The sequence below is a fragment of the Rhinolophus sinicus genome, chromosome 6, assembly GCF_057876585.1.
Source record: "Rhinolophus sinicus isolate RSI-liver-muscle chromosome 6, RSI-T2T, whole genome shotgun sequence".
Classification (NCBI taxonomy): Eukaryota; Metazoa; Chordata; class Mammalia; order Chiroptera; family Rhinolophidae; genus Rhinolophus; species Rhinolophus sinicus.
The window spans coordinates 12,450,765-12,475,373 of NC_142506.1; the positions used below are offsets into that span (position 1 = coordinate 12,450,765).

Here is a 24,609-nt window from a genome sequence, read left to right on the forward strand (position 1 = left end):
TTACATAGTGAAAAACATTTTATAATTTTTGCTGATATTAGTATAGCATTTTGGAGTACAGTATAAACTTTCTCTTTTTTCACCTTTATATTATTAGAATATTGGTTTCTTGAAATTATTTGCGTAGTTTACATTAGCTATGCATTTAATTCCAAGAGAGTAAAATGATGTTAGATTTTTGTTGTAAATACAGGGCGTTCGGTATGGCAGAACTGAGAACCTCTGTTTATGAAATCATTATGCTTTGCTTGCTTCTGCTTCCACCTAGTATTCTGAGATGAAACATACAAATGAAAAGAAGCTGTGCATTGATTTCAACAACCAGGCTTTCACTTTAATCAACTGCGTATTTTAGGATTAATGCAGTTCAGTGGAGCACTACTGTCAAAGCACAGAGGGTCCACGACTGGGGTAGGGGTGGGGGGTGAACATCAAGTCACCAGAGTTCTCACGTCCTGGTCCGTGAATCTGTGCACAGTAGCTTGAAGGGTGAGTCGTTTCTCTTTGCTTTGGTTTATACTTTTCTTCATTTTAAAAACGATGTGGGAGTTGAGGGAAGAGGAGATGGGGAGGGACGATGATGACATCCAGTTTTCCCCAAAGCCTAGGCCCTCAGATGGCCCCCTCTGCGGGGATGGTTCACACTGAAGCTGTCCGGATTTGAGGACCACGGCTTGCAAAGAAAGCCCTCCAGAAGAGTGACTCATGTGGGGGAAAGGTGGGCTTTCCGGGAGCAGAGGGAGCAGAGGGTGGGACCGTTTTGCACAGAGGTTCGAAGTGAGGTTGAACGGAACTTTTGGTGTCAGGGGGCAGAGCTGCCACTAGTGGTGGAGTAAGGACTAGAGGCAAGAGGCGGGGTGACGGTTGACAGGTCGTGAGATTTGGGGCTAGAATCGAGACGGCCCTCAGGAAGGCGGGGCTTCTATTGACAGAGGGCGGGGCTTCCGTTGAAACGGGGCGGGGTTTGGACAGAACTGCCACCTGGAAATGGGGCTTACGATGAGAAGGGGCAGTTCTCAAGACCCGGCGGGGACAATAAGAAGGCGGAGCGCTCAATGGGCGGGGCCACACTGACAGAAGGCGGAGCTGCCTTCAGGATAGACCTGAGTGAAGACTAGGCTTCTGTTGGTAGAGGGCGGAGCTATCGCCCGCAAGGGGCGGGACCGCTCCGAGACTTGGAGAAGGCGGGGCTTCTGGTGATGGGGGCGGGGGCTCCGTATACAGAGGCGGGGCTTCTGTTGACAGCGGGGCGGGGCAGCTCCTTACCTCCCGCGGTGCTCCAGTTCAGGGGATAGAGGCCCCGGTCGAACCCCACCGGAGCAGCAGGGTCCGGGAGTGGAGAATCCGGCGCGCAGCGGGGTGGGGGCGCGCAGAGGGCGCGCGCGCGGGCGGGCCCCGCCTCGGCCGGCACTTCTAGCCCCACACCCGCAGCCGGCCGCTGGGGCGCGCGCCTCGCCTCGCCCCCCACCCCCGACCCCGACCCTCCAGGTTCCACGGGGCCCGCTGAGCTCGGAGGCCGTGTGCTGGCCCGCCGAGCGGTTCCGGGTGTAAGGTTCACAGGTCAGAGTTGACTCCCTGAAAAGTGCAGCCGCTTTGAAATGCAAGATGGCGGCGGCGGGGCGCTGAGAGGCGCGGCGGCCCCTGCAGGTAGCCGGCTCGGCGACGAGTCGGCCGGGGTTCACCGGGGCTGCGGGTGGGAACCGGAAGCTCAGAGCCCTCGGCCGGCACGGCGGCCGGGGAGAGCGAGTGGCGCGCGGACCGGACGGAGGAGAGCGGCCCCAGGGTAGAGACCCCGGGGGGACTGAGCGTGCTCCCGGCTGCGCGTGGCGGGGCGGACCCGGCGCTGGGCGTCCGAAGGGGAGGGACCGGGCCTGCCTGGGCCGGGCATCGCCGCCGGCCGCGGACCCTGAGCTTCCTGCGCGTTTGCGGGGTCTCTGCGGCCGGGGAAGGAGCTGGGGAGTGGGCTCTGTAGGGGAAATCTCAGCCTCCCCCTGCCTACGGGAGGACTGAGCAACTTGGGGTTGCTCAGGGGAGTGAAGACTGGGTCTCCCGCGGGGAGGACGCCGCAGGGATGGAGGACCCCAGTAACGTTGAGGGTCCTAAGGGAGATCGGGAGCCCTGCTCTGCTGGGGGGCGTGTGGCCTGGGGAGGACTCAGTCTCCCTGAAAGTAAGGAGAGATTCTCTCGCTGGAGCTGAGCGCACTGGCGTTTGGGTGGGAGTCCTGGGAAACCATTCGGGGAAAGCTGTGCCCAACTCTGGGGCCAGACCGTGCCCCCGCTTGGGGGCAAGACTCCGAGTTGAGTCCTTAAGCACTGTATTGCGTTTTGAGGAAGCCCTGGGACTTAGGGTGAAGTTAATTGCAGAGAATGGAATTGTTATCGGTCCCTTTCAGGAGGGAAACGAGGAGGCTGACCAGGGACTGCTCCAAGCTTAGGGCCTAAAGGAAACAATCGCCTCATCCTTGCGGGGAATGAAGGGCTGGGAAGGAGACAGGAGAGGGAACTGGTTTATTGGCAGGAAAGGAGAGCCCCGAGGGATGCCCGGTCCCCGTGTATTTCCACCAAAGTTCTTGGTACAAGAGACTTGAAATGCTTTGTTTCATGCGTGTCCCCCACCTCCCCCCTCTTCGGCTGACAGTAAGGAAAAAGCAAAACCCCCGAGAAAGAACGGGTACCCCTTAATATCCGTAGCTGAGGTTGGTGAAGGATGAAGCGCTGGCAAGGATTCCATGAGAGACTCGGGGAGGAGTATTAGGAAGCGGGAAAGGGGATGGATAGAGGAGGCAGATAGGGAAGAGATTGGTCAGAGCGGGAATTCACAGAGGTGCCCTGTCATCTCTCGCCCCAGCTCTAAAGAAAAACAGGAGAAGAGGCTAATCTTGGCGGGGTGGGGGCGATGACGTAAGCAAAGGCTAATTGATCGAGAAATCGTAATGTGAGTAGGTTGGGATGCCATGTAACTTGAAAGGAAGGAGCAGTTCCCTTGGAGGTGAAGAGGATGGCAGCAGAAAAGGGAAAATCCCAGGACTGGGAAACAGAGTGGTTCACAGTTAGGGAGGAAGCAGCAGCTTTCCCCCAGGAATGGTGACGGCCTGGAGTGTATGTGTGTAGGTACCTACACAAAGGCACCTTTAGATTTGTTGGTATTGGTCATTGCTTCTCAGTCTTTGTCTGGAAGCTTTAACTTGTGTTATGTGGTGCTACGTGAATGATCTTAGCTTTTGAAAAATTATCCTGGAGACGTTTGGTTTTATGCCAACAGTGAGGATGAACAGAAGTTGGTTCTAACAGGGATATTGGCCTTAGTATATTCATAGATTTTTTGAAATTTCTGAAGTAGCAGTTTGGACTCTTGATTTTAAGCAAAAGAAATGTTGAGTTCTGCCAAAGACAATAATGCGGCAACAGGATGTATAAAACGAGAAAGGGCTGTCATTAATATTTTTCCTCTCACTTTTTCTCTCCTTACTCGAAGCATTTTAGGGCTAAGCTAATTTTATGCAAGATAAAATGTAAATTCTTGGGTCCTTTCAACACAGAAATGATAGCATTTCATGTATCAATGAATCTTTTTGTAAAAGAACCTCTTCAAATGGTTTATTTAGTAATCAGGATGAAAATGAGAAAAAAAAGAATTAAGACTTGGGTAACTGATGACAGCTATGATTCATGCAGATTTCTTGAACCATTCTACTACTTTTAAGAGAGCTTTAACATCTTCAATGGAAATTTTTTTAAAAACACATTTCAAGTATAAACTAGTTTCGAGCTGCACATTTGGAACATTATTTTACATGTGTGCTGTTCTTTGGTTTCCCCAAAGTGCATGTAGTTTTAGTTTTATATTCAATTCTGAACAGATTAGGCTGGGTGATCCAGAGTGGTATTGATGCCAGATGGTTTGAAAATATGCTAAGGCTGAAAACATAAATGTGCCTGTGCTGGGAACGCTCATTAGTAGGTGTCTTTCCCTTATAGCAAGTTGATTATTTCCTTGAATTTGGAGGACAGCTCATGAATGATGTAGCAATTATTTTTTACCTTTAATGATACTCATATTTCAATAAATGCGAATTAAGTTTTATAATTATTTTATTAATGAACTTAATAGAATAGGTGAGGAGTAAATTAGGATACAAATATCAGTAGGTTTATGTGTAAACATAGAAACACAGACCTCTTCCCAACTCTTAGTTTAACTAAGTTATTTTTCGTAACTTTTGTGTAGTAATTTTTTTACAATTCCCAATATCTTCATCTTAGCTTTCCTATGATATTCTGCATTTATTTTGGAAATTTCCTCCCCTTTGTATTATATTTCACATTAAGACTGAAAGTTGATGTTATGATGTATTATACATTTTCTTTCTTGTAATGTTAGTTGGGCACAATAATGTGATATTTGGGACTAGTTTGCTTTAAATTATAGCTTTGTACTTAAACGGAAGTACTCTTAAAATTGTTACAATGATTACAAATGTAGCTGAGGAAATCATACTTTTATGTACATTGTGGCATTGTGGATTTGTGCTCAAAAGACTTTACTTATTTGAACATTAACAGTGTTGAAAGCTCAGTGCCTAAGCTGGTTTCCAATCATACATCATTTCAATAAATTCAGGGAAGTGTTTGGAAATATCTATTGCACTATTTATGGTAATAGCCAGTATAACACATTCACTTTTACATCTAAGTTTTTTTCTAAATTAAAATCCTTTAAATCATCTTATATCATTTCAAAAGTAATTTAAATTACATTTCTTTGAAGGGAAAACACTGTGATACCAGTCTTTGAATAATAGCCAATGTTTCCATAATATTACCGATATACTTTATTATATCCTTTGATATATTTGTAGCTGTGACTAACCAGATTTGCATGACTGAAGCTGCTGATTTAGATGATTAATCAGGATATATACATATTTGAGTTTACATTTTGGATATCTGTATTTTACACAGTTAATTTTTAAAGTAAATATTTATGTTTTTTGGGTTTTTTTTTAATGTAGTTGCCAGGTTTTGGTCTTAAAGAATACTTAATCTTTGTAGTTTGTATCATCAGTATCCCCTAAGGTATTTAAGAGGTATAAAGATGGTCTTATATACATTGGCCTAAACAACTATGATGATATACTTTGGAAAAGAAGTACATGTGAGCAGGTTAAGAATGACATTTATTCAAGGAAGTCAAAATTGAGTACCTCATTTTTTATGCAGGATTTTTGTTTTGTTTTTAGATTTAGGTTTTTAAAAAATCATCTTATCAAAGCTTATCTAAGAAAATTGAAACATTAAAGTGGTAGGCATATCCTATGCATATTTATAATTTTAAATAACAACTTTGTCCTTAAATTTTAGTGATTTTTATATTTCTCATAGGATTTCTGACTCCCTTTTTCCCCTTCCTAAAAGTCTTTCTCTTTTTCAATTGTTGTGAAGAATGAAAGAAGATAGAAAGACTGATGTTTCTAAGTATTTCACTCACAATTGTGTTTTTCTTCTATGTGAGTCTGTTTCCTTTTACCTTCTATTACTGTCAAAAAGAAGTTTGTTAAAACTTTGCTGGGCATGGACTGTACTTGGGAGTGGGGGGTATGGTGAGAAGAGAACAACTTCTCTCCATTATTATGACAAGTTATTTATATCAGAGGTTTTTTAGTTCTATGATCCACCCCTTAAAATGTGTCATAGATAAATGATTCATCTTGAAGCTCAGGTCAGAGAAAGTATGTGTATTTTGGGGTAGGGGGTGTAAATTGTGATTGATTAATGTCTACCTGTTAAAGCCAACGTGTTCTACCATTGCTTAATACTAAGGGTGCCAAAACAATGTACACAAGTGGACACTTTGGTCAACGTTGCTCAAGTGGTAGTTTGCTGTCATCAGAAGTGTCTGGACGCCGACGGTAACCACTTGGAGGACCTCTTCTAATTGCAGAAATCAAACGTGACTTGTATTCATTTTTTTCTTAGTGGTATATATTGCGTATTACAATTTTAATACAGTTTTCCTTAAAATGTGTACACATTTTTTGGCACCCTCTGTATATATGCTCCAGGGTATGAAATGGAAAATAAAATTGATTATTGCCTGAACTTTTAAAATATTTTATATTGTTTCAATATTTAGCAAATTTTAAACAAAGACTTCATTTGTTGTATAGCTTAAAGTTGATACCTTAAATGAAAGTCAGTAAAATCCAGCTGTGGTCTTAGTAAGTGCTAGGAAATATTCCAAACACTTTACATGTGTTATTTCTTTCAATCCTCGCAGCAACCCTATTAAACAGGTACTATCATTAGCCCCATTTTACAGATGAGGGGGCTATAGCACAGATAGGCTAAGTCACTTGTCTGGGGTCACACAGCTAGTAAATGACAGAGCTGGAATTTGAAGTCTAGTTCCAGAGCCCAAGCTCTTCATCTTTATTTACAATCCATCTTCTGCCAAAACAACACATTTGTTTTATTATAGAATCTAAATGGTTAAGATGAATTCTGTAATTTTTGCAATTCACTTTAATCCTAAATTTTAAAAAGATACTGTGAATGAGAGAGAAGTGTTCTAAATTACTCCTGATAATACCAGTATCAGGAACTGAAATAACATCAGGCAAGTATGCGTTTCATCCAGAAGTTATTGAGGAGCTCATTTGTTGCTCATCTAGTTGCCTCGTGCCTTTGCATGTCTTAGTGGCTCTTCTCAGGAGACTCTCATTTAGGTAAAACGTCTTGCAATTACTGTGCAATTTCAGAATGGATTCCAATAGGTTACGAATTTCCTGTAATATTAATAATTCATTTTGGAAAATAATCTCCCCTCCTTGGCAGCTGTTTGTTGTCTTCTCTTCTAGTCCACATCCTGTAGATGGGTGGCTAGGGGGTGGCGGAACAAGGAGATACCAGGAAATGAAATTGTAGAATCCCAGGCCGAAAACATAACAGGATGCTCCACTGCGCCTACAGAAAATGCTCTTTTGCTTTTCGTGAAAGTAGTGTAACTATTCAGCCCAAGCTTTAGTTTAACCTAGAAGCATTTTACTAAAGGATTGGTGCATTTTACATTATTTCTTTACTTAAGAGGGCTCTTTGTAAACTTGTATGTAGTAATAACAGGAATCAAAGGATTCGGTTTTTGGGGGAAATGACCTTCCTTAATATTCATTCACTCTGGTGTACAGAGTTTCAGGGCTTAAAGAACAACAACAAAAATGACTCAACCCTTCAAAAAAATCCCATTATTTACTGTTATTTAATAAGAGAAACAATTAGTTCTTATTAAATTCTTCTGATTGGTTTAACTGAGTAATATACCACATTTTTGGACACAAATCTGAGTTTTCAGAGAATGCTTGTCAGTTTGATTGTATAATTTAATGTTTCCAAGTGCACTGATTGAAAAGCCATTTGGTAGTACCATAGCTTTCTTGCAAAAACGAAAATAGTTACACACCAGTCAGTGTATTAGATACGATGTGTTCAGGGGTAGAATACCGCTAGTTTAGTTAAGTAGTATTGACTTGTTGCCAGCATTAATAATCCACTCCATTCCAATTAATACATAGTAAATTAGGATACAAATATCGGTAGGTTTATGTGTAAACATAGAAACACCTCTTCCCAACTCTTAGTTTAACTAAGTTATCTTTCGTAACTTTTGTGTAGTAATTTTTTACAATTCCCAATATCTTCATCTTAGCTTTCCTATGATATTCTGCATATATTCACATTTTGAACATTTTTATTGAAAATAGTGTAATAGTGATTTGGTCGTTTTACATAATATAAATAGAATTTTTTAAAGTGTAGTTTTCAATTTTTGTGTTTCTTACTAATACTGGGTTTGGCATTTAGATGATTCTTTTAAAGTTGTTTTCCAAATGACATTTATTTTTAAAAAGCCAAAGCATAAACTTTGAAGTTTCCTGACTAAGACTGAATCATATCTAGAATAAAGTGCTATTCCTTTTTTTTTTTTTTTTTTAATAGGAGATGGCAGATAGTTACTTGAGACCTGTTGGCAATGATGGCCTGAGCTAAACACCTCCTAATTTGAAGGAACACCCTTCAGTATCAAAGGACAGAATGCTGAGAAAGCTATGGCAGGTATGTGTGTGTTGTTCTGCTAAGGTAAAACTCAGATACTGAATGTGCTCACTTTAGATCTCATGATACTATATTTAGCTACAGTTTTAAAACCTTTTGTTTGAAAAGCAGCGGATGTATTCCTAACACTTTTTAAAGAAATGTACTTTCAAACTTTAAAAATATAGGAGTATTGGCTGCTTTAATGTCAAAGGAAACACCATCACACTTCATAGTAAATCTATGAGGTATATTTATAATTGATTTTTCACTGGATACTTGCTGAAATCCTTTCTGTGTCAGGTACTATATACCAGGTACTATGGTAACAGTGGTAAACCAGACAAATGAAGGTCACAACACGGAGACCTTCAGTGTAGGGAAACTGATCGAGTAATCTTACTCTTCTTTTGCCTATATCCAGAAAAATGCTTCAATAACAATTCCTGAAAATATATTTTCAATATATAGTCTACTAATAGTAATTCATTATAATTATAAAATTAGGGTGTTAATAATAAAATACTTTGATTTAGGTTAAGCATAGCATTATTTAAATATCTGAATATATTTTTATGTAATTGCTTTTATATTTTATTTACCTGATAGCTATTGGCTTTTAAAAGAAGCATTAGATTACATCCTATAGTGTTTGAAATATTTATACTTTAGTCCAATTGTTATTTTAGATGATTCCAGAAAGTAGTCAGCAAGATTACATAACAATTAATATGGTGATTCACTTTTTTAAAAAAAATTTTCCTTACAACTTGACATTACCAGTCTAATTACTATTATCTTTCAAAGTATTTAACATTTTAAAAAAATGAGTATATCCTGAGTAAAATAGGTAATAATTACTTCATTTTATAAAGAGGGAAGATGAATGGTTTTTCAGCCTCTCAGTGATAATCTCACTTGGAATCAAGAATAGCTTTCTTGCATTAAACTGTGAAAGACTTATCACAGCTCCTTGAGAAAAGCCGGGGAAAACTATTTTCAGCAGAAAATTACTTTTGGATCATAAAAACTTTAATAACAAATAGTAGTGCTAGTCTCTGTATCACTCAATGTGTTACATACCTACTGACATATGCCAGCAGAAGGTAGAAAACCAGGATGTTAGTGTCCTAGAGACCTTTCAAAGACATTTCACTCCTCAAATCTGGGGGCAGCGCTTGCCAGGAGAAATCTGTCCAACTTGGATTCTTCTTTTAATCTTCAGCAGTATTAAGGTCAGCTTTCTCAGGTGGAAAAAAACAGGAGAGAGGATAGAGTTTCTAAACCTTTAAGCCTTAATTAGCATTAACAAAGGGATCTTCTGAAATTAGATTATCTTTGGCCAGAGTTTCCTAGATGCTGTCACTTGCATCACGTTCATTCCTGTCTATAATCACCTTAATACTTGAAGTTTGTTTTGAGACCACTTGGGCAATTTTCTGGAGATTTATCTCTCAGGTAATGATCCTAGGTTACAGTCATTTTTAAAAATATTTGTCGTGGGTACAAATTTGGGTTGTCAAATTTCTCATTTAACTTTTTTCAAGAACTTGACTGTTGTTTTGAAATATTTTCACATTTTAGCTTTGAAAAATGTCTCAAGTGTGTAAAGGCCAAAATGATTTTGTTTGTTTTTTAATTTAAAAAGTACCCTCTTGGGCATCTTTGTTTATTTGTTTTACATAGTGGATATCCTTTGTTTTAATTTGATCCTTTGTTCCTACTACTATTTCGGGCAGTCTGTGATTTTGGTGGATTTGTAACTTTTAGTTTGAATACAAACATGTAAAAATAAATATTTTCAGCTGGCTAAACAGAACTCTGACTCAGAGAGGGAGAAGTGAAACTAAACAAAATACAGACTGCAAAGAATTCTCAGTATATCTATGAATACATATTCTGAAGGATTCTCAGTTCATATTTTAGCTACCCAAAGAACAGTTTTATTTAGTTGGTTCTAGGTCAACGCTAACATGATCCGTAAAAATTATCGTTATCTTCTAAACGCTCTTATTTGACCCAGAATTGGTGTAAAAAACAAAGTTTGTTTTATTCACATAAAATCTTACCAAAATAACACACTTTTGTGGCTAGCTAGGCCAATACACTCCTATGTGTTAATCATTTAATTTGAAATATAAGACAGCCAAAAAAATAGAGGCTTGGAAATTCAGTGTAGTTATGGCTCTGCTTAACTATAAAACTTTTTGGACCTTTTTTCCCCCCCTAGCAGTAAGCATAGAAATTGAAACAATCTACTAACTTTTTATAGTGCATTACATTGAGAACTTTATTTTAATCGCTTTAAAAATGTTATACCATTAAAATATAGTTCTCTCGTGGAACAGAGAAATAATAATTTTAAGTTCAAATTTGCATTTGCGATCCTTTCAAGAACTATGCCCTTTTCTCCTGAATTTCATTGCAGGACTAATCTTGGGATGAATTTGTCTCTCTTGTTTCATTCTTATGTACTCTACAAATCTAGATATACACTGTTCATACATAAAGCTGATTTGTTACAACAGAATTATAGATGTTGGTCAATATTTGTTGAGCGCTGTATTTTAAGAAGTAGAATGTTTTCTATTCAAGGATATTTTAATATTCTAATGATTAAGGTAATTTTATTAGTAAGGATTTTACCACTGAAAGTAATCTACCGTAAAGCAAGCACAGTTCTTTATAGCTCCTCTATAAATGAGTGTTTAATGAAGTAAAGTGTACATTATAATACACAACACAGATATATTTTAAAGATTTTTTTTTTTTTTTCCCCAGCAGATCTTACTGGGGCCTTAATAGGCACTGTGTTGGGCCCTGGGGAAAGCTAAACAGACGTTCTTTCTGACCATGTAAGAAGAACTGCTATTAAAACTGCCCCCAATTTTTATACTGTGATGAAATAAATTTTGCTTTCATTAAATGCTTTTCTGGAGAGAAAGTTTGTGGTAATTATTTTGATGAGTTAAGAATCATGAATTCATTGAGATGCAACCTACTGTGAAGGAGAAGAGTCAGCATGCAGATAGAACCATGGAAATTGGCTTGGTCTAGATCTACACCATGGAGATTATGGAGGCTCTTGAGTGTTCTTAGAACCAGTCTGACTTCTGAGACCTTGGAGCAGCAGCTCCAAAAACGTCTCTGCAACACTCCCGAATGCTATGCATTCTCTGGGATTCCTGCTCCCTCTGAGAAAACCTTTATGTAGCACCTGTTCTTATCTTAACAACAGAAAGTAAACTTTGTTTCCAGCTTGAGACAAATGACCACAGAAATATTTTAGTCTATTTGCAATCTTAAGGCCTTGAAACTATTGTTTGTTGTAGTTTATACTAAAGCAATGTTATAACAATATTAAAGAAAACTTGTAAATACCCTACAAAAATTTCACTCATCTCATGTGAAAAATTCATTTTTTATATTCTCATCTAGTCTTTGTCCACATGCATACATATTCTCCCATAATTACTTTGTTTTTATAATTAATATTCAAATTCTGTTTTGATTTTTAAAAATTCAACAGTAAGTGGATATTTTGCATATTCCTAATTACTCTTTTAATATAAAAATTATCATTTTAATAGCGGTATAACAGTTGATTTGGTCAGTTATTTTTTTTTAAACAAATTTCTTTACTGAAAGGTTAACTGAATTACAGTGCTGATGCATTTAGAGCGTATTTTTTTCTGGCAGACTTCACTTTAATTTTAATTGCAAAGCCACTTCGCTACTCAGTTGTGCAATTGAACTCTAACCTACCCTTTTATAGGTAAATAGTGCAAGGTTCCCCAGATTGATTTTGAGCTTTGTTTCTAGCTGACTTTCAAATAGAGGACAAGATGTCTGTCAGCTAACAGTGATTTCTGTATGGCAGTTTTCCTGTGCCAGCCCCACTGCACTTTATTGACAAAGGAGATGAATTGGAACCACACCATAGCAATTCTTACTCTGTATTTTTACCCTTTCTGCTTTTTCATTCAATTTGTGTCTTGTCAGCTGATTAAGTTCCTTGAGAGAGAAAATAGTATAAATAATATTTCTTCATCTCCCAAAAGAATTTTACAGGGACTGGACAATACCATCAATTAATTACCTACTGTGTATCAGAGTGTATGAAGCATTTTAATTGGATCACCCTTTAAGGTAGATACCACTGTTCTTAATTTCTCCAGGACAGTCTTCTTTTCTAGAAGCCCCTGCAATGTGCTCATGTAGTTCCCGGTAACTTCCTCTCATTGCATTGATCACAGTATTCTAAGTAATTGCTTACTGCCTGTTTTCCTTGCTCAACTGCCAGTACCTGACAGACTAGGGAGACTTTGTCTTGGTCACTGCTGTGTCTCTAGTGCCTGAAACAGTGCCTGGCATGTGGTTGACATTCAACGAATAGTTGTTGAATGAAATTGTTGAATTGTAGAATCTTGGTTTTATAGGTGCAAAAACTGAAGTTGACATTGAGAAACTTTTCCAATCATCTAACTACCAACTGCCAGAGGAGACTCCAAAACCTGTAGTTTTGCACTATATTTGGGTCTGGGTTTCTTCTTCCATAAAAACAGGGTGATTGTACTGAGGTCCTTGCTTCCCTTCAAATTAGGATTATAAGAATGCCAAGGATGTCTTTGTTAGCGCTTTGGTCTACTTGTAGGCTATGTACTATATATTAGAGTAGAATTGAGCCATTGGACCGAATCTTGAGGCTCTTTGGGGAATTCTCAGTATCCCTTTCGAAATATGTTAAATAATATACTGACTCTGGTTTTGTTAGCAAAATGTGAGCAACAGTTTTAGGAGTAAAGAGGAAAAAGTCTATATAGTTGGGTATAGAAGTAACCTGAGGTTGAGGCAATCACATTTTTAGGCTTTTACATTACTGAAGATAATTTTTTGAAAAGCCTCTCTTTTAAGGAGCTTATTTAAATTTAATTATATTGCCAAGACCAATGCTTTCAGCAGAAAAAGCACAATTGCGTATCTGCGTCATTAGATTGTAATATAACATACGAATGTTTTGTAATTTTCATGACTTCAGCAAAAAATATTTAAGCTTTTAAATTTTGTTTATATCTGCTTAAATTCTTATGAACTGACCAATTCTGAGTTAGTGAGCTATAAGGAAGAGGAATAAAATTAATAATTTGGTAGCACATTCTTACTTTTATGCTAGATAAGATTAGCCCAAGAGCTAGAGAGCCAGGATAATAAAGAGCTCTTAGCTCTTCAAGTGGCTCTCGTCTATCTCCTGTTGGTACTGGCTTCTCTGTCCTACCCCTGGGTGCCCCGGCCTGCCTTCTGTAGTGACACAACCTGAAAGGACACATTAAATTCACTTTAGACTAGTTTTCAAGATTTCATGGCTCCGCAGTGGCAAGCTGAGAAGGGTTTTTGATGAAACTGATATTTTGTCTTGAAAGCGTTTACATTTTTAAGGCAAAGGCTTTCAAACATATCTCGGATCCCATCGGAGGTGGAAGTAGGGATTGTGGGATCCATGGGATGGGATCAGGAAGTCGTTCGGCCTCTTTACTTCTCCAACCAGACAGCTATTTTATCTGTTTTGCAGCGGGGCTTCTCATAGATTTTTGTTAGAAGAAAAGGCTCCCCGACTTACAATAAAAAGTTTGAAAACCACCACTTTCAGGAAAAGTAGTTTCAGGAAAGAACCCTCTATCTTTGACTTTTAGCTACTAGTATACTCATATTAAATAGATCCTGAGATTCTAGGAGAATAACAGTCACAAAATAGCTTAGTCCCCTGTCTTTCAGCAATTCTCCTTCACTGTCAAAGATGTGGGTTCTGCTCATTTGTACTCCAATTACTTATAGGTGTTTGAGGAATTCCCTGTTTCTAATGACAAAAAATGATCAAACAGCTACTCATATGCTAATCCTTGAACAAAACAGTAGTGTCCCTGTTGAATTGAATTAGAGAAATGGCATTAGCTTATTAGTTTATAACATTTAAACAGTTTTCAATGTCAAATTTCTTTATATTCCCTTAGAAATCAAAGACATTTTATAGAAGAAAAAATAACCCATCTTTGAGAGTGGGGTTTGGACTATTAACACACTTATTACTAAGCTGATGGTCTTTATTTTATAATAGGGGAAATCAGGAAACAAGGGGCATTTAGTCCAGCTTTCCATCTGTTGCTTGGAGCCATCAAATGGGTATGTAGTATGTATTTGAATAATCCCAGTGAGGGGGGATCTTACCACCTTCAAAGGCAGGGCATTCTCCTTTTACTGAGAATCAATGTGTCTTCTCATAGACACCTGGTTTTGCTTTATAATCTTTGAAGTGAACTTTTTCTCCTTAGTTCAGCTACGACAAGGATTATGCTAGTAAATGAGTAGTTCTAATTTGTGGTAGAGAATAAGTGAGACCACTTAGTAATTGTACTTCATTTAGAAACACATCAACTTTAACTGATTTAGCATCAAAATTTTAAGTATTTTACTTATAAAATTATTAAAATGTATTTGTAGGAATATAATGCACTTTTTCTTGATGATTCAAGGTCATTCTTATGAATTTCTGCTACGGTTCCCTGTGGTGATGCCCTTAGGGCATGTTGAGTTTTGTAGGACTGTTTTCCTGTATGTTCTAGTCCAAGTTAATAAACATTTAGTGAGTCCCTACTTCCAGGCTTCTTGTATGCAAAGGGAATAGAGAAAGGAATGAGAAGTCAACCAAGAGCTCAGCTAGGAGAGCGTTTGGTTAAAGATATAAAGGTCCTTGGTCCCATCCAGAGTTTCGGGAGCTTTGCTATATATCTCAGAACGCTATTACTTAAAAAAAGAAGAGGAAAAAGAATGAAACACACCTGCAATGAGGAGACCTGGGGTTTGGATAAGTTATGGGACAGGAATGTAACTGTACTACAATACATTCCAGTCAATACTAGACTAGAAAATAAACCGGGGAGGAGGCCAGGCCAAGTTAAAGGGAGAAGGTGACCTGTAAGGCAGACAGAGAGGTCATCACACCAAGTGCTCAAACACGTGCCCTGGCCTAAGAAACGGCATGCATTGCGTGTCTCATTTCTGCTGTGGTTAAAGCATAAGGAAATAGGAGTCAGGAGAGAGGTGGTAGGAAATGGAAGTCAGGGCTAGGCTGTGAAGGGAGCTACCGTATGTGTGGCTGTAGGAGATGGGACTTGATTCTTTCAGCATTGGTGCCTCAGCATACACTTTAAGTCAGGAGACTGATGTGATCAGATGTGTTTTGTAAATTCTGGTAGCATTATAGAAAATGATTAAGAATAATGTTTCCGAGACTTGGCTCATTCTTATTCCATCTTTCCTGTTTTTGCCATACTTGGGCATGCTTTTGGGATGAAAACATAGACTAGTAGGAAGAAGCGGGCATAACTGATGGATTGAATTTCTTATACGCTTGATGGCCATAGCCTCTAAGTATCCATAACTGCTTTTTATAGTTTTAAAGTTCCTCCCTTGTTAACAGATTATCATTTCAATACTGATAACAGTGTGCTTTCCAAAGCAGACTCTTTCCCTCACTTCCCTTCCAACGTAGAACTGACTGAGAAAGCCAAATAAACTGAGCCATCCAACAACTGCATATAAGTGAAATATAACTGTAATTGGTTTAAAAGACCATAATCATTTAAAAACATTTTTAAATTTATTTTAATGTAGGTGACTGGAGTTGTGCTTCAAAACCTTCAGCAGTTCAACAGTATTTTATCTGCCAACAATAAGCTCTTTACTTGATTGCACCATGAAAAAGCTGCTAATGAGACTCGTGGAGCACAAAAATGAACTTGAACCAAAAGCCATTGTTTTCAAATGAGGAACACTGACCGGTTTGAAGCCTCAATGCTCTTTAGTCACCACTGAGCGTTCCCCATAAGATCAGAATGGCCAGCAGGCGGAAATCAACAATACCCTGCATGGTCCTTGCCAGCGAACAGGTTGCAGACCTCGAGGTGATATCAGATTTGGATGAAGGGCCTCCGGTCCTTACGCCTGTAGAAAACCCCAGAGCAGAGAGCATCTCAAGTGATGAAGAAGTTCATGAATCTGTGGACTCTGACAATCAGCAAAGTAAGAAAGTTGAAGGTGGCTATGAATGTAAATACTGTACTTTTCAAACCCCAGACCTAAATATGTTTACTTTTCATGTGGATTCGGAACATCCCAATGTAGTGCTAAATTCCTCCTATGTGTGTGTTGAATGCAATTTTCTTACCAAAAGGTATGATGCACTTTCCGAGCATAATCTGAAATACCACCCAGGAGAAGAGAATTTTAAGTTGACTATGGTGAAACGAAATAACCAGACAATCTTCGAACAAACCATAAACGATCTGACTTTTGATGGTAGTTTTGTGAAAGAGGAGAATTCAGAACCAGCTGAATCTACTGAAGCTTCTTCTTCAGGAATATCTATCAGTAAAACTCCTATCATGAAAATGATGAAAACTAAAGTGGAGAACAAACGGATTACAGTTCACCATAACTCAGCTGAGGATGTTCCTGAAGAGAAAGAGAATGAAATCAAACCAGACCGTGAAGAAACTGTGGAAAGTCCAAGTTCTTCAGCTTCTGAATCTCATACCAGTACTTCCATTGTCAACAGAATACATCCAAATACCACCAGCACAGTGGTGACCCCGGCAGCCGTTATCCCTGGCTTAGCACAGGTGATAACTGCTGTGTCAGCTCAGCAGAATTCCAATTTGATTCCCAAAGTCTTAATCCCCGTTAATAGCATTCCGACCTACAATGCTGCATTGGACAACAACCCCCTTTTGCTAAACACCTACAACAAATTTCCTTACCCAACGATGTCAGAAATTACTGTTCTTTCTGCCCAAGCAAAATATACAGAGGAACAGATCAAGATATGGTTTTCTGCCCAACGTCTAAAACATGGTGTGAGCTGGACTCCCGAGGAAGTAGAGGAGGCAAGAAGAAAGCAATTCAACGGAACAGTACACACTGTACCTCAGACCATAACTGTTATTCCCACACACATTTCCACAGGCAGTAATGGCTTACCATCCATTTTACAGACATGCCAAATAGTCGGTCAGCCGGGCCTGGTTCTTACCCAAGTAGCTGGGACAAACACCTTGCCGGTAACAGCACCTATAGCCTTGACAGTGGCAGGGGTGGCAGGTCAAAGCAGTGTACAGAAAAGTCAGGCACCTGCTGCCCAGCCGACTGCAGAAACGAAACCAGCCACACCAGCAGTTCCAGCTCCCCAGCTTGTCAAACATGAAACCGCACTGGCAAACCCTGATTCATTTGGCATTCGGGCAAAAAAGACTAAAGAGCAACTGGCAGAATTAAAAGTTAGCTACCTTAAAAATCAGTTTCCCCATGATTCAGAGATTATCAGACTGATGAAAACCACAGGCCTGACAAAAGGAGAGATTAAAAAATGGTTTAGTGACACGAGGTACAACCAGAGAAATTCAAAGAGTAACCAGTGCTTACACCTCAACGATGCCTCCACCACGATTATTATAGACTCCAGTGATGAAACCACGGAATCCCCAACTACCATTACTTCACAGCATAAACAATCCTGGAATCCCTTTCCCGACTTTACTCCCCAAAAGTTTAAAGAGAAGACAGCAGAGCAGCTTCGGGCCCTTCAGGCAAGTTTTCTCAACAGCTCCGTACTTACTGATGAAGAATTAAATAGGCTAAGAGCGCAAACCAAACTTACCAGAAGGGAAATTGATGCTTGGTTTACAGAGAGGAAGAAATCAAAAGCTTTAAAGGAAGAGAAAATGGAAATCAATGAAAGTAATGCAAGTAGTTCCAAAGAAGAAGCTGGAGAAACTTCTCCCGGAGATGAGTCTGCTGCTCCTAAGACAGGGAGTACAGGAAAGATATGTAAAAAAACACCCGAGCAGTTGCATATGCTCAAAAGCGCATTTGTCCGAACACAGTGGCCGTCGCCGGAAGAGTATGACAAACTGGCCAAAGAAAGTGGGCTTGCTAGAACAGACATAGTTAGTTGGTTTGGTGACACCCGTTATGCTTGGAAAAACGGAAACTTAAAATGGTACTACTACTATCAAAGCGCCAACTCGAGTGGTATGAATGGTCTGTCGTCCCTTAGGAGAAGAGGGAGGGGGAGACCCAAAGGCCGGGGCCGGGGCAGGCCGCGCGGGCGGCCGAGAGGAGGCAGAAGGATGAACAACTGGGACAGGGGGCCGTCACTCATAAAATTTAAAACTGGAACTGCGATACTTAAGGATTATTACCTGAAGCACAAGTTTCTTAACGAGCAAGACCTTGATGAACTTGTTAACAAATCACATATGGGCTATGAGCAGGTCAGAGAGTGGTTTGCAGAAAGACAGCGAAGATCCGAGTTAGGTATAGAATTATTTGAGGAAAACGAGGAGGAAGATGAAGTTATTGATGATCAGGAAGAGGATGAAGAAGAAACAGATGACAGTGACACTTGGGAACCCCCACGACATGTGAAGCGGAAGCTTTCTAAATCAGATGACTGAAATGTAAGTTTTTAATTTGAGCGTATATTCATCAACTACATACATTTAGAACAGTCACCTGTATCTCTCATCTTCATTTTTGATAGTTTTTTTTTTTCTAAAATAGTCTCTCTTTTACCTAATAAGAGGACTAGGTGCCAAGAAATACATGATTATCATGTGTCGTCTGATTACTATGATTGTTATGTTTATTATGTAGAGTGTAATGTTGCTTATTTTTTATATGAAATGATTTACACTTTGTTTTAAGGGAAAGTTACCCATGCTCTAAGAAGGGAAACTGGTGGGCAGGGGGGAATTCACAAATACTAAAGATAACTAAAATGTATTTTTTGCAACCCTCCTTCACTAAAGCTTCATTTTTTGCCTATTTAAGGAAAGAATTCATAAACGAAATCTAAAAAGAAGGGGAAAAGTATACCGAAGGAAAGACTTGCCACAGGGGTGAGGATTGCTCAGTTTTAGGAAACTAGGTGAAAATGGGTATTATTTTTATTCATTGTATTACCCCCAAAACTATTAGATTTTAAATTAAGAGTTTAAAATGTTTTATGTATTAAAATTATTAGTATTTTTCTATTAAAAGCCAAAGGTCTGTTTTAGGCTATAGTATATAAATATGTTTGCTTAGGTGGCATCTGTTTTTGAAAACTGGGATATAAATTATTTCTGTCTTAGAGATCAAAGGGTAAAGAACAGATTTAATATTAAACTGCCTTAAATGCCTTTTCATCTTTTGATATAAAACCTGCTACCAGCAGAAACACTGTCTTTGGTTAAAAATACTTTCTGTAGTCATACAAATGCAAGTAAGTATGCTTTAAATTTGATAGGTTTGGCATATTCCTTAAGTCTTCATTCTTTTATAGATTGGATTAATCAATATTTCACTATAGTTGCAAATCAGAAATCTGATTTGGACTTCAATTCTTAATATTTTGGAAATTCAGTAGCATGGTTTTATTCTTTACTGTCGGTTTTGGAGTATTCCAGGATAAAACTATACTTTTTTTGAAAACAGTGCAGTTGTCATGAAATGTTTGTATATGTCTATCTGTAGCATCTTGTTATCAGAAATCACTGCAATGTCGTCAGACTGTAGGGGAGGAAACGAGGTAGAGACCTTTATTATCATCTGAACATATTTACTTATTTCCTTAGCTTTTTGCATCCCTGCTCTGTCCTCTCCTTTGATGCTCTCTTCTTCTGCAGTATTTCCTTAATTCCCCCACATCTTCCTCCCTGGTTTTGTTTATTTTGTTATAAGTTATTTATAGAGAACTTAATATGTACCAGACTATTCTTATTGCTTAGGAATCCTTTTCCAGGTTTTCTTTCAATTAACTTTTTTTTTCAGGCAGAAAAACAGATGAAACTAAAAATGCACCTACTTTCAAATAAATCTCATTCAAGGTTATAGAGCCTAATGTATCATTGTAAGTCACTAGAAGTTAAACAGTTTGTACAACTTTATCCTGACGCATATCCCTCCATTTCCTAGTGTCACAAATCTTCAGGACAGGGTTTCTTCTGACCCAGATGCATAACATATTTTTAACAGGCATTTTTTTTTTTTATTGCTAAACACAAGAATGTGCACTCAGCCAAGATTAAATCAACAATTTTTTTTTGCCACAATGAATTGTTGTTGTTGTAACTTCTGCAGTGATTGTGTAGGGAACTGCAGTCTTCTAAAAATAATGTGAAGTTTCTTGTACAGTTTAATTTGACCTTACTTTAAGTTTGTGTGGGTAATTCTTACGTTATATATTAATACTCTAATGGATACTACGGTCAGAAAATGGTCAGAAAATTCATATAAAGCCACAGTTTTCAAAACATTGTATCATATATTATACATGGACTTTTGTGATATATATACAGGCTTGCCTTGCTTTTAAAATATACGAAAGTCTAAAATTATAAAACACATTAATTAGCAAGTTATCATTGACTTAACAAAATATTTCTTCATTTTACAAAATGATTCACCATAAGTTTCCTCAAAATAGTTACTTTTTCATTTAAATATGGTTTAACTTACAAAAAGAGTAACCAAAATCTTTCCAAAATTGTTATTGCAAAAAGTGAGATATGGTAGTCCACCCTTATCCTCGGGGATACATTCCAAGACCCCCCCAGTGGATACTTGAAACTGCAGATAGTACCAAACCCTATATATACTATGTTTTTTCTTATACAAACATGCTTACGATAAAATTTAATTTGTAAGTTAGGCATAGTAAGAGATTAACAGCAACAGCTAATAATAAAGTAGAACAATTATGACAATATGCGGTAATAAAAATTATGTGAATGTGATGTCTTCCTCTCTCTCTCATAACCAGTCTGATAATCCAGAAGGCTACTAAGTGACAAATAGGCAGGTAGTAGGTACAGCATGGATTCTCTGGACAGAGGGATGATTCACATCCTAGCTGGGATGTAGCAAGAGGCGCAAGATGTCATCATGCTGCTCAGAATGGCATACAATTTAAAACTTAGGAATTATTTCTGGGATTGTCCATTTAATATTTTTGGACTGTGGTTGACCATAGCTAACTAAAATTAGAGAAAGTGAAACCGCAGATAAGGGCGGGGGGGACTACTGTACATATATATCTTTTGCACAAGTCAGCCTTGTACAGTGAGTCTTCACTTAACATTGCCAGTTTAGGTTCTGCAACTTTAAGTGAAATGATGTATAAGGAAACCGATTTTACCACTGGCTAATTGATATAAACAGTAGTTAAGTTCCTACACTATCTCATCAATGTTAAAACGATGTTGAAGAAATCAATGTAAATTCGAGGACCTGCTGTATATAAATCAAAAAAAATATGAGCCTTTAGATTTCATAGTTTGTTTATTACAAATACAGACAATGAAATGCATACTTCCTACTACTAATTTCTTAATAAATTGTTACATATAGGTGAAAATGTCTATAAACATATCTGGTATATGCAGAACATATATGTAGGCATTGCACACAAATCTAGTGTGTTATGTAAGATGTGGCAAGTGATTTCAGCATTACTGAGTGAATAGAGGGTGTGTTTTCATTGCTAATTCATATCACTTTTGATTCTAAAAGTAGTAAGCACTGAAATACGATTTTCTTTAAAATTTTAGTTTTTCAGTATTTTTTTTTTTTTTTTTGCAGCTGCCTAAAAACATTGGAGGAGAATCAATTCTTCAACTCAAGATTTCTGATTTACTGTGAATGGGCTCAATCTTTGATGACACTGAAAATGTTTAGGGGCATACACATTCTCAAAAAATAGGATCCCATGCCCAAAAGGAATGGAACTCAATGTTGTGCCAAAGTTAAACTACTGCAGTTGGTGGAAGTCCTGCAATGTAAATAGAATACTAATTAAAAAACAACTTGTAAAAATTCAAATTTTAATACAGTACATTTTTATTCTGATACAATGGAGACATTCTGATTCTTAGACTTTCGGAGGGGGTTTAATGACCACTAGAGCTTGTCCTCATATTTTGTCCAGCTTAATACTGTATGTCTAGTAAGATGGGCCTTACTGTCGGTATTCTTTGATATGTGATTAAGATTCTAGCTTTGAGTGACCAAACATCTTCCAGAGTAAAAATTGTTAGAAACAGGAAAAAAAAAACACCTGATTTACTTCTGTCTTATTTGTCAGGTCCTGTACGAAGATTAAAAGTTGTGCAAGGGCTTATACATTTTCAGTGTAAGTGCAAAAATAGCCTATTGACACATTGGTATCACCTGCCCTTGATGATTGGATCTTTCATTAAATACATTTATGGATACCACTATTACTACTTGTAATGCTTTTGTTACTTTTTTTCATTAGAAGCTGAATTTAGTTTTTATTAAACTGAAGATAATATACTGAAGAAGGAAAAGAAACTGGATTAGGAATTTGGATAGGGTGAAACTCTGAAATACTGTACCAAAAATGTGAAAAAGAACTATGTAGTAAATATATACTTAGTGTTTTCTTACAATCATATGGAAATCAGAAATGTTGTACAGGTGTCAGATCAGAATTTTCAAGAATTATCTTTCGGTGAAATTTTACTTTGTGTAATAATTTCAGTGAATAGAGAAGAAATTCTGAACTGATCATAATGAGTTAAAAGTTAGCTTTTTCACTTACGAATTGTGGGAGTGTTAACTGTTAACTCTTGCCATATCAGGAGACCGAAAGTTCATACTAACTTATAAACTTTATAAAGACTGGTGCTGTTCATTCATGTTGAGAAGGACCCTTTCTTTTGTGACTGTAGGACCATTTTTCAAAATGTGCTTTCTTCCTAGAAGAAATGTTCAGTTCCATTAGCTTTGGATTTTTAAATGTCTTTTTTTTTTTTTTTTTTCTGAATGACCAGATGTAGTGGGCTTGGCCAGTTTATCTAATTTAATGAAAAATAAATATTAAGCTCTTGTTTTTATCTAAATGTTCGTCGGCTAATGAAAATGTTATGAAAAAGCCTTGAATATGCATGCTGCTTTTCCTTTTCATAAACTTTTTATTTTTTAACTATAGCTTTATTAGTAATTCCAAAATGCTGGAATTTAGCTGATTTCTTCACTCAGACAGCTGGCGTTATGGGTGGCTTTTTCATACTACTGTTAACTTTTTTTAAAAGAGGCAATGTAAAGACTATAACAATTTAATGCACTAAACTGTTCTTTCTTTTACATGTTTAAAAACTTCTTAAAGCACTCTGTATTATAATGATTAAATTGCTCCCTTTTTTAAACCATTGCTAATGTGGTCTGAGTTTTGTTTGGCAATAATTTTCATGTTTTCAAAATTTGAAATGTCAAGTATTGGACAAGTATGAAGCCGTTGAATATATATTGTTTCCCTTTTAATGTGTTAACTTTGAATAGCTGTAAATAACTATTAGTAATGTCCCCCCCATCTCTTTTATAGACTTGGCACTTAATTCTGATCTCATATGTGCTAGCTTTTAAATATATTTATTTGACAGAGCAAAAGAACGCTCTCCTAGTTGATTGTGTCCTGAATACGAAATAAAAGTTAGCAGTGATTAGTAGTTTTCAGTGATTTCTTTCCCCCTTATTTTATTAACTGTTTTTTAATGTGGTAAAATATACATAACAAAATTTACCATTACATCTGTTTTTAAGTCAGTTCAATGACCTTAATTCACAATGTTGGGCAACCATCATCATTATTTCCAAAACTTTTTCATCATTCCAAACAGAAACTCTGTAACAGTTATGCAATAACTCTCCATGTCCCCTCCCCCCAGCCCCTGGTAACCTTTACTCTACTTTCTGTTTCTATGAATTTGCCTATTTTTGATAACTTAAATAAGTGGAATCGTATAATACCTGTCCTTTTGTAGCTGGCTTTTTTCATTTAGCATAATGTTTTTTAAGGTTCAATCATGGAGCATATATCAGAACTTCATATGTCTGAGTAATATTTGTGTGTGTGTGTGTGTGTGTGTGTGTGTAAGTGTGTGTCTATGTGTGTACCACATTTTGTTTATTTATCTGTGGATGGATGAACACGGGTTATTTCTACCTTTTGGCTAGAAAAATGCTGCAATGAATGTGGCATACAATTATCTGAGTTCCTATTTTCAGTTCTTTTGGGTCTATATCTAGGAGTAGAATTGCTGAGTCATGATAATTCTATGTTTAACCTTTTGAAGAACCATCAAACTATTTTCCACAGTCTATAAGTAGTATATGGTTGTTGACCATTTGTATTCTTCTTTGGAGAAATGTCTATTCAAGTCCTTTAGCAAGTTTTTAAGTGGGTTGCCTTTCTGTGGTCCAGTTTTAGGAGTTCTTTGTATATTCTGGATAGTATACCTTTATCAGATACATGATTTACAAATACAGTCAATTCTCATTATTCACGGATTTTGTATATGCAAATTTGACTGCTCACTAAAATTTATAAGTGCAAAATCAGTATTCACGGCCCTATCATGCTCATTCACACACAGGTACCTAGTGCATAAATCCCCCACAACTTCA

At 37.8% G+C, this 24,609-nt stretch overlaps 1 protein-coding gene across 7 annotated transcripts; it reads left to right on the forward strand.

Annotated features, from left to right (window-relative positions):
• The first annotated feature begins 1,256 nt into the window (after positions 1-1,256).
• ZHX1 (zinc fingers and homeoboxes 1) lies at positions 1,257-23,356 on the forward strand. Of its 7 annotated transcripts, none has more exons than XM_074316473.2 (5): positions 1,257-1,647; positions 7,993-8,109; positions 14,201-14,265; positions 15,757-18,599; positions 21,763-23,356. In XM_074316473.2, the coding sequence occupies exon 4, from the start codon at positions 15,978-15,980 to the stop codon at positions 18,594-18,596; it is 2,619 nt and encodes an 872-aa protein (XP_074172574.2). In that variant the 5' UTR covers positions 1,257-1,647; positions 7,993-8,109; positions 14,201-14,265; positions 15,757-15,977; the 3' UTR covers positions 18,597-18,599; positions 21,763-23,356. The 7 variants fall into 7 exon arrangements, with proteins under 7 accessions (XP_074172574.2, XP_019574700.3, XP_019574334.3 ...); XM_019719141.3 differs by having other exon boundaries at positions 1,257-1,560; XM_074316474.2 differs by lacking the exon at positions 1,257-1,647 and adding an exon at positions 1,648-1,783.
• The last annotated feature ends 1,253 nt before the right edge of the window (positions 23,357-24,609 follow it).

Coding starts and splice junctions, on each gene's coding strand:
- ZHX1 (XM_074316473.2), top strand. CDS start 15,978: ATGGCCAGCAGGCGGAAATCAACAATACCCTGCATGGTCCTTGCCAGC.